The sequence below is a fragment of the Myotis davidii genome, unplaced genomic scaffold (genome assembly GCF_000327345.1).
Source record: "Myotis davidii unplaced genomic scaffold, ASM32734v1 scaffold444, whole genome shotgun sequence".
Classification (NCBI taxonomy): domain Eukaryota; kingdom Metazoa; phylum Chordata; class Mammalia; order Chiroptera; family Vespertilionidae; genus Myotis; species Myotis davidii.
In genome coordinates, this window is record NW_006294767.1 from 477,012 (window position 1) to 491,804 (window position 14,793).

At 49.6% G+C, this 14,793-nt stretch overlaps 1 protein-coding gene across 2 annotated transcripts in view; it reads left to right on the top strand.

The window, feature by feature from the left end:
- TFDP1 (transcription factor Dp-1) overlaps positions 1 to 14,793 on the top strand; it is a 51,073-nt gene that overhangs the window by 32,686 nt on the left and 3,594 nt on the right. For both annotated transcript variants that reach the window (XM_006769300.2, XM_006769299.2), the window contains 8 exons: positions 2,153 to 2,262; positions 5,818 to 5,939; positions 7,367 to 7,532; positions 7,927 to 8,070; positions 8,816 to 8,884; positions 10,930 to 11,081; positions 11,800 to 11,966; positions 12,635 to 12,713. In XM_006769300.2, coding sequence (XP_006769363.1) covers positions 2,153 to 2,262; positions 5,818 to 5,939; positions 7,367 to 7,532; positions 7,927 to 8,070; positions 8,816 to 8,884; positions 10,930 to 11,081; positions 11,800 to 11,966; positions 12,635 to 12,713 — 1,009 coding nt within the window. The remainder of the gene's footprint in view (positions 1 to 2,152; positions 2,263 to 5,817; positions 5,940 to 7,366; positions 7,533 to 7,926; positions 8,071 to 8,815; positions 8,885 to 10,929; positions 11,082 to 11,799; positions 11,967 to 12,634; positions 12,714 to 14,793) is intronic.

A 14,793-nucleotide genomic window follows, 5' to 3' on the forward strand; every position in this document is an offset into this window, starting at 1 on the left:
AAAAGAAAAAGAAAAAAAGGAGCAGTTGGGAGCTTCAGTCACCCCCAGCCTGAAAACAGCCCTCAGCCCCTCACCCAGACTGGCCAGGCACCCCATTGGGGACCCCCACCCTGAAGGGTGTGTGACCAGCTGCAAACAGCCATCATCCCCTCACCCAGGCTGGCCAGGCACCCCAGTGGGAACCCCCGCCCTGATCCAGGACACCCTTCAGGGCAAACAAGCCGACCCCCACCCGTGCATCAGTCCTCTATCCTATATAGTAAAAGGGTAATATGCCTCCCAGCACTGGGATCAGCGGAGCAGCGAGGCCTCCTGGCCCCTGAAACAGTGTGACAGGGCAGCGCCCAACCCCATGATCGCCCTGCGGCTCTGTGTGTGACAGGGGGCAGGGCCACAACCTCCCTATCCACCCTGCTCTGTTTGTGACGGGGGAAGGTGCCCCAACCCCCTGATCGGCCCTGCTCTGTGCCTGATAGGGGGGAGCTCCCCAACTCCCTGATTGGCCCTGCTCTGTGTGTGACAGGGTGCGTCCCCCCGCCCCCATGGGCCCTGCTGTGTGTGACGGGGTGGAGCCGCAACCTCCCCATCGGCCCTGACCTGAGTGTGACAGGGGGGAGTGCCCCAACCCCCTGATTGGCCCTGCTCTGTGGGTGACGGGACGGTGCCCCAACCTCCCCATCGACCCTGCCTTGAGAGTGTGAGAGGGCGGCGCCCCAACCCCCCAATCGGCCCTACCCTGAGCGTGACTGAGGGTGGCATTGCAACCTCCGGATCTGCCCTGCTCTGTGCATGACAGGGGGCGGCGCCCAACTCCCCAATAGGCCCTGCTCTGAGCCCAACCAGGGGCTGCACCTAGGGATTGGGCCTGCCCTCTGCCACCCGGGAGAAGGCCTAAGCCAGCAGGTCGTTATCTCCCGAGGGGTCCCAGACTGTGAGAGGGCACAAGTGGGGCTGAGGGACACCCTTCCCCCCACCAGTGCACAAATTATTGTGCACTGGGCCTCTAGTCTATATATATAAAAGCCTAAGCGACCGTTTGATGGTTCAGCTGTTTGACTGGCAGCCATGACATGTACTGACCAGCAGGCTCCATCGGGACTGGGCAAGATGGGCTGGACATGCCCTGGAGCAATTCCTGTGGTCCCTCCCCACCCCAATTGTGCACCGGTGCAATGGACCCCACTGGTGCAGGATTCTGTGCACTGGGCCTCTAGTACTTAATAATAATAATACAAGAGCAAACTCAGTGTTTTGTGTACTCAAAACTGTAGACCTACTTTTGCCCCACCCTGCAGATCTCTATTTTTAGAGGAACATAAAAAATTCAAAACAGATACTTATTTACAGAAAGTAAATTAAATATGTTTCTGTTGGTTAGATATTCAGGTTAGTCAGTTGGTCAGTTTCGGTTATTAAAGAGAAATTAATGTGTTTTTATGTAGCAGCAAAATTCATTGTTTATTGAATTTTGAAGAGGTCTGTTCTTTAAAATGCATGGATTGTAAAGGGTTCAGTGAAACTTTAGGCCAGGCTACACTGAAGACGATGCCTCACCGGTTATTTGGAAGTCGTCGTGATGCTGAACTGGGTGGAAATGAAGGAAAATGGCATGCCGGCCCCGTGTGAGGCCTGGTTGCAGAACCACCACTTCCAAACCCCGAGAGGATAGGTGGCTCCCAGCTGGTCTGCTTTAGGGAAACCAGAAGGGTCTCGAGGCATGACCCGAACAGGAGTCTCTCCTCTTCTCATGTGGTAAAGGCCCGGAAGTCATTGGAGCTCTCACCTGAGCGTATTCTATTCTGTGATTGTCATAAAATTAGAGTCTTTTAAGAGCTGTTATCTCTACAGCCTGTAGTCCCACCAGCACATTCTGTAGATGGGCTGACAGGGGTTTGGGGCAGGTTGGTGATAAAGCCTGTGGGCACCTGTGCCCCAGCCCCAGAGAGGGGCTAATTGTAGGGAGAGCAAGCCTCTGTGTCCATCAGCCCCCCTTAAATGAGAGTTGAGCCTAGTAAAGGTGTGTGTTATTGATCCATAGATCTAAAATGGTAAAAGTGGGGAAGGACTTTCTAATTAGAAGCATCACTGACCTGAAACTCACTATTAACCTTAATTCAGCAAAGAACTAACCTCTCGTTTCCTTGCGTTGCAGGTGTTGTGTCCTTAGTAGCTGTTCACCCCTCCACAGTAAACACGCTTGGGAAGCAGCTCTTGCCAAAAACGTTCGGACAGTCATCCAATGTCAACATTACACAGCAAGTGGTAAGGGGCCCCAGGTAGGGTGGGCTTGTGGGTTCGGGACTGTGACCCTTAGGTTCCAGCTTGGGGTTTGGAGTGTGAGGTTTGCTTTTGCAGTTTCCTGTCGAATGCTCGCAATGCTAGGACGGTTGCCTTTCTCGGAGATCACAGGTGGTCTCCCCCATGCTTCTGTGTTCTGCTGCTGGCTGGCCTTCCCCTCTGTGCGGGGGACGGTGGGACTCAGCCCAGGCCAGGCAGCTTGCCCTGTCGCTACGTGCTCCCTGCTGGTCCTGGATCTGCCCTGCAGGTTTCTTAGGTGTGCCATGGAGAGCTCAGGTCGAGCGGCATGGAGTTGTGTGGGGGCTGCCTGCACCTTGGCTCTGGCGCTCCTTAGGGTGGATGTTACCTGCCAGGGAAACGAGGGTGGTGTCCGTGTTCAGGTCACGTGGGGTTAGGTCTCTGCAGGCTGTCAGGGTACTGTGTGACAGGTATGTCCTTGCCCTTGCCAGTTCCATGGGAGGGGCCAGAGGTGGATCTGCTCTCCCAGGACTGTGTGGGCCCCTTACCCCATGTTGCTCCCTGTCAGCCCCTCAATAAAATTTGGCCATGTTTGCTTAGCAAAATGGCTGTGATTTTTTTTTTTTCCAAAGCAAGTAGTTTGTAGACACATTTGGCACATTATTGTTTTTCAGTAAATGTCTTTTTGGTATAAGCTAATATTCCATTTTATGTTTTAATGTATAATTAACATTTTAAAGTACTGTATATTATAGCAGAATTTAGCTTGGGAATACCTCATTAATTATAGGAACAGTTCTATTTTTATTAAGTGTAAATAGTTGGGAAGAAAATAACGGGGAGATTTTCTTTTGGTGCACCCTAAACTTTGTCAGTCCAAAAGTTAAATCACTGATTTGAATCAAGCTGTTTGGGGTGGAGCTAGTAGTGGTAATGTATCCTTTGCAAAACCCAGGGCTGTGAATTAAAGCCTATACTTTGCAAATGTCTCTTAAAACGTTATAAACCAAGGAATTAAAAACAAAGAGGACTGGCTGATTCTGACATGAGAGGTGAGACTTCATTGAACTTCATGTGAGTGGAAATGTAACCTGAGGCTTGTTAGGTCTTTCCACATCACCCAATCGGTGGTCTGGTGTTCAGCTCACAGCCCCGATGGAGGTGTTCCCCACGGGGCAAAATCTTCATGTAAAATAGTGAAAATAAAAAAGCAAAGAGAGAAAACCCGCAGGTGCTGCTGGCCTCCACTCCTCCTCGAAGATGTGGGTGATGCCAGTGGGCGCAAGGAGCCCTCCTCGCTCACCTAGCCTATCATTTAGGAAGGCTGTCCGCACAGTGAGCAGTTATTGAGCCCTTGCTGTGTGCCTGGCCCTCTGGCTTTCCGTTCTCATTGCAGAACATTTGGTCTGAGGAAGAGACGCAGGTTAGGGAGAGGACAATAGAGAGGGCATTGGTCTCAGGGCCCAGCCTGAGTGTCTGGTGGGGCACTGACCCTGAAGTTAGGTAGCCCTCTTCTGAGCGGAGCTGCAGCACGTGAGGCCAGTAAGTCTTGCTGGTGTCTTCCCACTGAGGTGTGGTGGCATCTTAAATCTACTCTCCTGGGAATGTAACCAATGGGGTCCAGGAAAATGTGAGCGACAGGTCTCCATGTTTCCCAAACTGGACCACGGGCCTTAGCAGGCTTGCATTCCCCACCGTGACCCAGCGCCCCGTACATGGTAAATGCACGCACCTTTTTAACAGAAACAAAAGTTTCGCAAGGCATTCCTCCTCTCTAGGAGATTTATCTTCTCTATCCTGTTGAATTTTTTCAGAAATTCACTGATTTATTTGACTTCATGGCTTTTGAGTGAGGGTGATCTACAGTTTGAAAAACACTGTGATGAAGCGCTTGTCATTGGAAATGTGAATGAAAAGAATGACATTCACTTGAGCTGTCTTTCTTTCCGTGTTTTGTGGATCATTAACATTGACAGGTGACCTGGGCTTAGGGATAATTTACAAAGTGCAGGGTCAGCTGCCCCGGGGCCACTGCAGGTAACACACTTATCCCACTAAGAAGGGGACTAGAAGGAGCGTCCAGCTTAAAATAGCCAGGCAGCAGCCACAGCAAGTCTAAGGCCACAGTTGACCCTCTGCCCGCGGGTGAGGTTGCCCTAGCATTCGATGCCTGATGTTAACATGTTCAGTGACATCAGGTTGCTGAGGCACTTTGCTGTGTAGTAACTCAGAAAGTGTTTCTGAATGATTTCCAGGGCCAGTTTATCAGTTTTGAGAAAGTCAGACAACAGTATCTTTGAAGAAATTGAAATTAGATTTTACTTATTGAACTATAATTGACATACAACAGTATATTAGTTTCAGGTGTACAACATAACGATTTGATATTTGTATACACTATGAAATGGTCACCATAAAAAGTCTATATATTGGTCATCATATATAGTTATACATTTTTTTCTTGTAATGAGAACTTTCAAGATCTGTTAGCATCTTTCACATATGCAGGGCAGCATTATTAACTGTGCTGTACATTACCCCATGACATTTATTTTATAGCTGGAAGCTTGTACCTTGTGACCCCTTTCATTCATTTTGCTTACCTCCCCGCCCCCCGCCCCAACCTCTGAGCTTGAAGTTTTTTTGGTTTATTTTTTTAGATTCCACATATAAATGAGTTCATACAGTATTTGCCAGAAAAGTTGGAATTTTACTTGGCTGTACAATGTCTGCATGTCCCCCAAGTTAATATTTTAATGTTAATTGATAGGACCACCGTTCTAAATGCTTGTTAAAAGATGAAGCAAGGCTTCCCTTCCTTTGGTGAAGAGATGGGTGTTGGGTGCTCAGACAGCCGATGAGGGGCATGTTGGCCCCGTCACCCCAAGACATGGGCTTGTCCCAGGCTGTGCTGTGGGCATTGAGACCCCTTGCCTTTGTTCCCAATGCTGTTCGTTTCCCTTTCCCCTGCCCTGTGCTCTGTGGGGTGCCTGGGTTCCCCCCACAAAACCACCATTGGGGTGGGCTTCCCGCACTCGGACAAGCTAACGGCGCACCAGAGTTGCCCTGTGTTCCTTCTCTTCTGAGAGCTGTTTTCTGGTTTTGGCCTCATTTTAGCACCCCTGAAGGGTAGATTTTTATCCTTATCTGTATCATTAAAAGGGAAATAAAAGAGGGAAAATAGAAATGTGCTGAGTCCCCCCCAGAATTCTGTACCTGGGACATGTGATTTACACGCCTCACGGCTAAAGGCACCTGCCCCGGAGGTGCACGCTGTTCTGCTGGCTTGTTTGTGCTGCCTGATATTTCCTGCTGCTGTTGTGTAACTAGAGAAGATGCCTGAGGGTGACGAAGGGAAATAAAGACACGTTCAGAATAGTGTGGCCACATCGTCATAGTTCAAAGGGTCGTCTGTTGGGTTACTCACATTGTCACTGTTCTCTCTGATATCTGTGGCCATTGCCATTCAACAGCGGCTGTAGGTAATGAGAAATGATAAAATGGCAGCGTCGTATGTGGGAGATTTCTGATTGTGTTCTGAATTGTCTTTTTTGACTGTAGGTAATTGGTACGCCTCAGAGACCTGCAGCGCCAAACACTATCGTGGTAGGAAGCCCACACACCCCTAACACTCACTTTGTCTCACAGAACCAGCCTTCAGACCCCTCACCTTGGTCTGCCGGGTGAGCACATTGCCTAGAATTGTAACCCCCTAGCTCTCTGTGGCCGTAGGGGCTGATCGTCACGCCAGAGGATTTTAAATGTCCAATGTGTGCCCAGAAGAGATGTGTAGTCAAGGCACGCTTTTCCTCGTAAAGGAGGTCAGGCTGCGGGAGAGCCTCTCCCCTGTAGTTTTGGGGTGATGGTTATACTGTAAAGGGCAGAAGAGCTGCCCCCCTGTAGTTTTGGGGTGATGGTTATATTGTGGAGGGCGGGAGAGCTGCCCCCTGTAGTTTTGGGGTGATGGTTATATTGTAGAGGGTGGGAGAACTGCCCCCAGTAGTTTTGGGGTGATGGTTATATTGTGGAGGGCGGGAGAGCTGCCCCCTGTAGTTTTGGGGTGATGGTTATATTGTAGAGGGTGGGAGAACTGCCCCCAGTAGTTTTGGGGTGATGGTTATATTGTGGAGGGCGGGGAGCTGCCCCCAATTTTTGGGGTGATGGTTCTACTGTGACGGGCGGGAGAGCTGTCCCCCCGTAGTTGGGATGAAGGCTATGCTACACTCGAAGGTGTGGTCAGCATTTGGGGGAAGAAGAGGAGGGAGCTGACCTTCAGCACAGTGTAACCCTGGCACTTTCCCTTGTCTGCACTGGAAAGTAACTTTCAGGGGATGACGTGTAAATGTGATGGACTCACAGCAGCTTCACCCGCTGCAGCCACATGGAGCTGCCTTTTCATGGCGCTGGTCCCACCTGACGGCCCCACCACACTGTGTCACTTTGATCCTTTCTTCCACTAAAGCAAACCAATTTGAGAACAGTTTTATTTGAAGATCAGCTTTGCGACTTTCTTTAAAAACTGACAAAGAGACAAAGCTATAAAATCATGTCTATTTTGGTTCTCAAGCAAAAATCATCAGTCCCCAAAGTCATCCAGTTAGAAACTCAGAGCTGCCCTTTCCTTAACATGGTGACTTAAAATTCAGACATTTGGGTTCACTCCTAATCGGAAGCACACTCCGGTCTTCAGCACTCCCCTTGTCTGTTAGCTTAAATTTGCCCTAAAAAGTCCTAAATTTGCAGTAAAATTTTCATAATTCCTGATGTTGATGGACATTGTTTGAAGAAGCAGTGTTTAGTGTATGGATGCCCATCAGATAGGTACTGGGTCCCATCCCTTTGGGCGTCTGCCCCATCTTCCCTGAGTTGAAGATACAAACGTGAGGTCTGGCCTCTGAAGAAAGAGAGGAAACGTCGGACACCCACTGGTGGTGCCGAGTATGCTCTTCGGAGACGGAGCCAGGTTCCCCTGCGGTCTGTGGCGTGAGCTCCAGCACCCGCGGGACTCGGGCCCTTGTGTAGGTTGCTAGCCCCTTAAGGTAAACGTGTCTTAATTCAAGGCTGCCTCTACGAATGCTAAGGGCATTACTTCTCCTTTGTATTTTTGAAGGAAACGCAACAGGAAAGGCGAGAAGAACGGTAAGGGCCTGAGGCACTTCTCCATGAAGGTCTGTGAGAAGGTGCAGAGGAAGGGAACCACGTCCTATAATGAGGTGGCCGACGAGCTGGTCGCAGAGTTCAGTGCCGCCGATAACCACATCTTACCAAACGAATCCGTAAGTTTGTGTGGTGGGGGTACGGGGCGGCCAGGAGTTACAGGCACCCCAGCACTGCGCAGCCCACTGTGTTACTATTTGAGACACCTTCAGGTGTACAGAGAGGTCCGAGAACAGGACAAAGGAATTTTTTATGATGCCCCATGATCCCTAAATGATTTTGTGTGTGGTTCTGGCTCTGCCTACCGGGCAACCTCCCCCTGCAGAAATGCCCTCTGGCCCGGCCTGGCTGGTTCCGTGAGGATGGGTTAGGGGTGGTGCCGGCTGCTGCCGTGGGTTTGTTTGACACACAGCAGATTGACAGTGCACGGCCTTGAGTTCAGGGTCTGACGTTTAACGTTGATCTGTGAGCTGTCCGGGATCGTGTGGAAAACTCCCGCTTCCCCTTCCCCAGGCTTATGATCAGAAGAACATAAGACGGCGAGTCTATGATGCCTTAAATGTGCTGATGGCCATGAACATCATCTCCAAGGAGAAGAAGGAAATCAAATGGATCGGCCTGCCCACCAACTCAGCTCAGGAATGTCAGAACTTGGAGGTACGCAGCTGGCCTTTTGTGCTCATGTGTCCAGGGAGAGTCATTCCTCCAACGCCGGCGTTTTTTGTCTGTGGCCTTGGTGCTGCTAAGGGTCTGACGCTCTCTGTGCCTGGCCTGGACCAGGTGGGCAGGTTTGTCCTGGTTTCCCAGGGTCTCTGACGTTGGTGGGCTGTCCCGTGTGTGTGGGCTCTGCAGACCCTCCCTGTGGGTGGGGGGGTGGTCGGACCAGTGAGGGCCGTGAACTCCAGTGTAGGTCAGTTCTGAATTCCAACTTTGGGGATTTTTAATAATTTGAAAAAATTTATATATTGAGCTGAGAGAGAGAGAGAGAGAGAGAGAGAGAGATGGAAACACTGATTTGTTGATCCAATTACTTATGCACTCATTGGTTGATTCTTGTATGTGACCTGACTGGGGATCAAACCCGAAACCTTGGCATATAGGGATAACGCTTGAACCAATTGAGCTATCCTGTCAGGACCCGGATTTTAAAAATATACAATAGTCATATGCAGAAAGTGAGGGAAGACGGGAGAAAAGGATGCAGATTTTGGATTGAAGAAAAACTTGCCTGTGTCTTGTCTCATGTGCCATGCTCTAGATTGGTCTGCTTTCCATCATTAGATTCAGGGTGAACACATTCTTCAGGAGCCTGCTTGGGTGACCTTGTGTTGACACGGGCTTTAAATTCTGCTGTATTAAACCCATTGCGATGACTTCTCGTATTGGTGGTTTGTTTTTGAAGGTAGAGAGACAAAGAAGACTTGAAAGAATAAAACAGAAACAGTCTCAACTTCAAGAACTTATTCTACAGGTAATGAAAGGCTTATCTTTGGAGGCAAGGTAATTTTAATGTCTTTAGTAACTTGCCATTCATTCTATTCCTACATGGGGAATAAAATCTCTGCTTGGAGGTTTTGGATGTGAATTTCATAAATACTCACTGGGCTCATCCTGTGAGTGTGTCGTTGATACGAACGCTCATGACCATGGGCTTTGTGGCCACAGATTGTGTGAGTGTGAGTGTGTGCATGCTTGTGAGTATGTGAGCATGTAACAGCACATGTATGAGCATGCATGCATGTGTGAGTGTGACCATGAGTGAGTGCATCACTTGTCACAGAGTGTCCAAATGGCGGGAGTGATAGCCCCTCAGGAAGGGAGCATGTACAAATTCTCTGGGGTGTGTGTAAAGTGTGCTCTGAGTACCAGACCAGGGGTGTGAGATGCAGAGTGAGCCTGAGGCGGCAGTTACTGGTCAGAGGTGAGCACACATGGTCAGAGAACAGGTGTCAATGTGCCCATTTCCCGTCCTCTCAGACGTAGGCGGACAGTGAGCTGTGTGGGCATCCCCTGGGCCTGCAGAGAGATCCCTGAGCGTCAGCCTCACCCCTGTAGGGTCCTGAGGATGCATGTTCTGGATTAGAAGCAAATACTCAAACACATGTGTAAGGATCTTGGTGGAGGGGGACTGGCTGGTCCCCAGACTGAGGCAGCACAGTGCTGGGGTCGCTGCCTGGGGCACCGGGCCAGCAGCCAGCAGAAGTGGTGATTGGTCAGTAAAGGCAAGGATGGCTTAGCAGCAATTTATTGAGATATTTGTGGACCCCAAGGGCAGCAAGGCCATGGGCCCTGTGGTCAGGTTGGAGGCCGCTGTGGAGTCATGGGAACATGTGTCCAAAAACCAGAGGGTCAGGGGTATTAGAAGCTGTGGTAGCGAGACCCTTGGGGGTGGGGGTGGGGTCTGAGGACAGGCCTAGCAGCTGAGATTGGAGATCTCAGGACATGGGAGAAGTCCAGGAGGGGTCACTGTGGGGCTTGGTACATCTGCCCCAGCGTCCAGCGAGCCCAGGGTCCACTGCAAAGGGTGTGTGCCTCGCCCAGGCCAGGCACACTCAGCATGGGGAGGCCTTACTGTACTCTGGGTTACTCCATTGCCCTCAAAAGAGGGGGACCAGCTGAAGGGGTGCTTTGATGGGGAGAAGTGGTCACAGCCAGGGATGCGGGGCAGAGGGGACTTGGGAAATGGAAGAGCAAATAAATGGTCACAGATTCTGCTGGGACAGGAGGTTGCTCCAGGCAGTGGCCCCTCTGGACTTCCAAGTTCTTCCACTCAGTTGTCCTCTCCAGAATGAATTGTTTTCTTTTTCTGCATCTATAGCACATCATAGCTACTTAAAAAAAAAAATCCAAATCACTTCCTCTCTCCCACTAAGCCTGGAGCTCCTGGTCCCAGTGCTGGGCAGCTTGGCAGAAGGCTGGCTGGGGAGGGAGGGAATCCTCCTGGCTTTACATTAACAGCAAGAAAATTACCTTGAAGGTAAACGTCATTTCAGGGCCTGAGGCCCTGGCTTTCTGGCTTTAGGCCTCAAATAAGGACCCACGTCCCCCGAGGAGACACCCTTTACCAGCAGGGCCATCGAGCGTTTCTGCTTTCCCGGGAAGCTACAGGTCCACAACTGAACGTCTGCCTTCTGAGGCGTGACACGTGGTGGGACAGGCGCGGGCACTCGCAGACCCCTCCCCAGATGGGTGGGCGGACCATAACCTCCAGAATAGACGCGTTTCTCCTCCTCCTTCTCTGCGAGGGTGTTTCTGTCGAAATGGTGTGAGTGTGGGTCTCGGCAGTCTCGGTTCTCGGGGGATTTGGTTTCTTAGGATGCATTTCTTTGCTGGGCAGCTCTCCGGGGCCTTCAGCCCTCAGTTGTTTTCTCTGATCTCCCAAGGCGAGCCCAGACCCTCTTGCTGTCTTGTAGGGCCCAGGGAGGGGTTTTGAGGATGCCGGGGGAGAAGGTGTTAGGTTTGGTGGCGACTGATATGAGTCATGTGTTGATTGCTCATTTTTTTTTTTTTTTTTAGCAAATTGCCTTCAAGAATCTGGTGCAGAGAAACCGCCAGGCAGAGCAGCAGGCTAGCCGGCCACCTCCGCCCAACTCTGTCATCCACCTGCCTTTCATCATTGTGAACACCAGCAAGAAGACCGTCATCGACTGCAGCATTTCTAATGACAAGTAGGTACAAGGTTGTCTGTTGGCCCCCTGGTCTAAGCTGGGGGTCTCAGGTCAGAGGTGAAGAATGCCACAGTCGTTGGTGTTAACTGCTGGTCAATTTATTTATATAAGTCTCTATAATTTTTAAATATAATCTTTTTAGCATAATTAATTTAGAAATTTGCTTTTCCCTGATTAGGTATCTCTCTCATTTTTAAATATATATTTTTTATTGATTTCAGAGAGTAAGGGAGAGGGAGAGAGAGATAGAAACCTCAATGATGAGAGAGAATAATTGATTGCTGCCTCCTGCATGACTCTGCTAGACATGTGCCCTGACCAAAAATACAACCGTGACCTCCTGGTTCATAGGTCGACCAGTGAGCCACCATGGCTGGGCAGGCATCTCTCTTTTAGAAGGAAAGTAAATCGCACCTGTTAGGATCGTTGTTAGGACAGCTACTCAGACATAGCACAGCCAGTAGAGGGTGCTCACTGCTGGTCCTGTGGGGCAGGCAGGCAGAGCTGAGCGTAGACCAGCCTGCTGGGATGTGCCCGCAGGGTGTGGACGGTGGTTAGCGATGCTGCCTGAGCCTCTCGGGTCATTGTTTCTGAGTTGATGGATTTTGTGAAGATGCCAGATGGAAGGGCACCTGCGGAATGGTCAGAGCCCCTGAACCAAGCATGGCCATCTCCGTCTTGCAGTTGGCACTTTTCTAACGGGGACTTTCTCCTCCAGATTCGAGTATCTATTCAATTTTGACAACACGTTTGAAATCCATGACGACATAGAAGTGCTGAAGCGCATGGGGATGGCCTATGGACTGGAGTCTGGAAGCTGCTCTGCTGAAGACCTGAAAATGGCAAGAAGCTTGGTGCCGAAAGCACTGGAACCCTATGTGACAGGTCAGTCTGCCTCGGTAACTGTGGTGGCCGAGTGGCTAGAGTGAGGACAGTTCCCCAGGCACGTGGCCCTCCTCTACTGAGGATGGCTCAGGTGTGCAGCACCACGAGCAAGGACAGTTGGGGACGTGAGAGGGTCTTGGGGACCCCAGGAATGGGCGTGGACAGCAGGATGGCCATCTGGCGGGCCCCTCCCCGCTGGGAATGCCTAAGTGGCATTTTGTGGATTTGGCCATGCAGCTTATACGATAAAGATGTTGAGCCATGACTTCACCTTCCAGGTAGGGCACCAAAAGGAAGAGAAGGAAATTCTTTGAGGAGTCTAAGAGGCGTGGATGTGTCTCCTGAGGTAGCTGATAGGTCACTGCAGCAAAGTAAGCAGATGTCAGTCCTCGCTCTCAGTTCCCACTTTCTGCTGTATGACGACATGAAGTTTCAGTGGAATAGCTTTGTTGTCACTGGTGACCACACGAAAATTAAGGACTTCCGAGCCTCCTTACAGAGGACTGGCCCCATGGTCACGCCCTGGAAGAGCAGTGCAGCTTCGTGGCGGTGGTGCAGTGCAGAAAACACTGGGCCGGTCAGAGGCGGCCAGGCCCTCTTGTTTCAGCACGCACGCCCATTTCTTGTGGTCTCCGCTTTGTGATGTTTGCTTTATCTTCTCGTTTCAGAAATGGCTCAGGGATCACTCGGCAGCGTATTCCTCACGTCAGCGGTTTCGACCTCTAACGGCACAAGGCTTTCTGCCAGGTGACTGACTGCAGTCCTGGGCAGGTTGGGTGGGCGGGGGGGGCCACCTGGCAACGAGAAGCTCCCCGGCTTTCATATAAACAACCTCAATTCCTCGGCTGTTGGGAATTGGACTTATTGTGCAGACAGTGGGGCCTGAGCTCTCTCTCCCACCCCAGGGCACGTCGCACACGCATAGCTTGTCCCCTGAGTGGAAAGAAGCTTTCTTACTGGTTTCTTCATCCTAAAAAGTCGCACACAGTGAAGTGGGGCACACACCCCTGAGCCCCACTGCTGCAGCCCAAGTGGCAGTATTTCTCTGTTATTTCTTCCCTGTTTTAAAACACTTGAGGTCTCAGTGTACATAGATAATTTTGTTCTCTGCTTTTTTCTCTTTGCTTTCTACTGTTGTATTTTTTCTGTTAATGAAGCTTTGTTATTTAAATCCGTGTGTATTTATCCTTTGACTGGCAGTCCCACAGAGAATTGACATCCTAAGCATTTCTCTTAGTATTTTAAGGATAAAGATGGGTTTATTAACTTTTATATCATATAACATTATACATTATGCATCTTACTTTATATTAATCCTAAGTATTAATAAATGTTTAATTTCTTAACATATATATGATAAATTAGCAGCTTGGAGGTTCAACAGAGATGGGATTGAGCTAATAACCTGCAGTGTGCCATGCCTTTGATGCCGTGCTCCACAGCCTTTGAACAGGGCACTCTGGGTTTCTGTGTGACACAGACGAGGCCACAGGGTGGTCCCGAGGGAGCTGGGCATAGGCAGCGAGGGTGCGAGGCCCCGGGTCAGCTCTGGGGGAGGTTCCAGGCACTGCAGCCCAGCCAGGAGATGGGAACTGGCGATGGGTTAGCATTAATCTGTGCAAGGCTTTGTGAAGAGACAGAGTCCTTTATAGGGCATCTGGCATGCGGTCAGATTTTGATGGAGGGCAGCTCAATGTTTAATTTTCACTCCCCTGCTGTGTGTGTATGTAGGGGTCAGTCTGTAAAATGCTAAGCATTGGTTACCTCAAGGTGGAATTTGGGTGTTTTCTAAACTTTCATCTTCATGAAATTTCATCTTACTGATGAACTTTTCAGAGACTCATATCAGTTTTTATGAGGGCTGTAAAGCCATTACCATTTCAGAAGAAAAGCCAGCGTTAATGGTAGCACGATAGAATATTTTATGAAGGCATGATAATTTACTGGCCTGCTTTCTGTTGTTGCATATATAGGTGGTTTCCAGTTACAAGAAAAGCTGCAATGAGCAGCCTTACGGCTCAGTTTTCCACTCCTCCTGACTTGTTTTGCTAGGCTGGATTTTCCAGATGTGGAGTTACTTTGTTAAAGGGTTCAGTGTTTAATAGTTTTTATTGTACAACTTAACAAATACCAGTGAAAAGTATTAACATATATTTATAATAATCTATAATAATAAAAGCATAATATGCAAATCGACCGAATGGCCATAAGGACGTCCTTCTGGATGACCTTCTGGATGAAGCTGGGGTTGCAGCTGCAGCTGCAGGGGAGGGATCGAGGCAGCCACCGTGGCTGCAAAGGTCTACTCTTGTATGAATTTTGTGCACCGGGCCTCTAGTGCATATATATGTTGAAATATATTGCAGCTCTGGCCTCGGGTAGGGTTCCTGATGCATATTGCCAAAATACAGGAGCACTTGTTACTTATTCATTGTGTGCCCCCAAACTCCTTGTTTTTCCAATGTTCAATGGCCACATCTCCAGTGCAGTCTGACCCTTTCATGCCCTGGTATCTTTTTTTTCCCCCTCATTAACATGTTTTGCTTTATTCTTTGCATTCTTTTTTAAAAAATTTTTTTATTGATTAAGTTATTACATATGTCCTTATCCCCACATTACCCCCCAACCCCCCACTCATGCCCTCACCCCCCTGTTGTCTGTGACCATTGGTTAGGCCCATATGCTTGCATATAAGTCCTTTGGTTGATCTCTCCTCCTTACTCCCACCATCCCCTGCCTTCCATTTGAGGCCCGACAGTCTGATCGATGCCTCTCCTTCTCTGGATCTGTCCTTGTTCATCAGTTTTTATTGTTCTTTATATTCCAC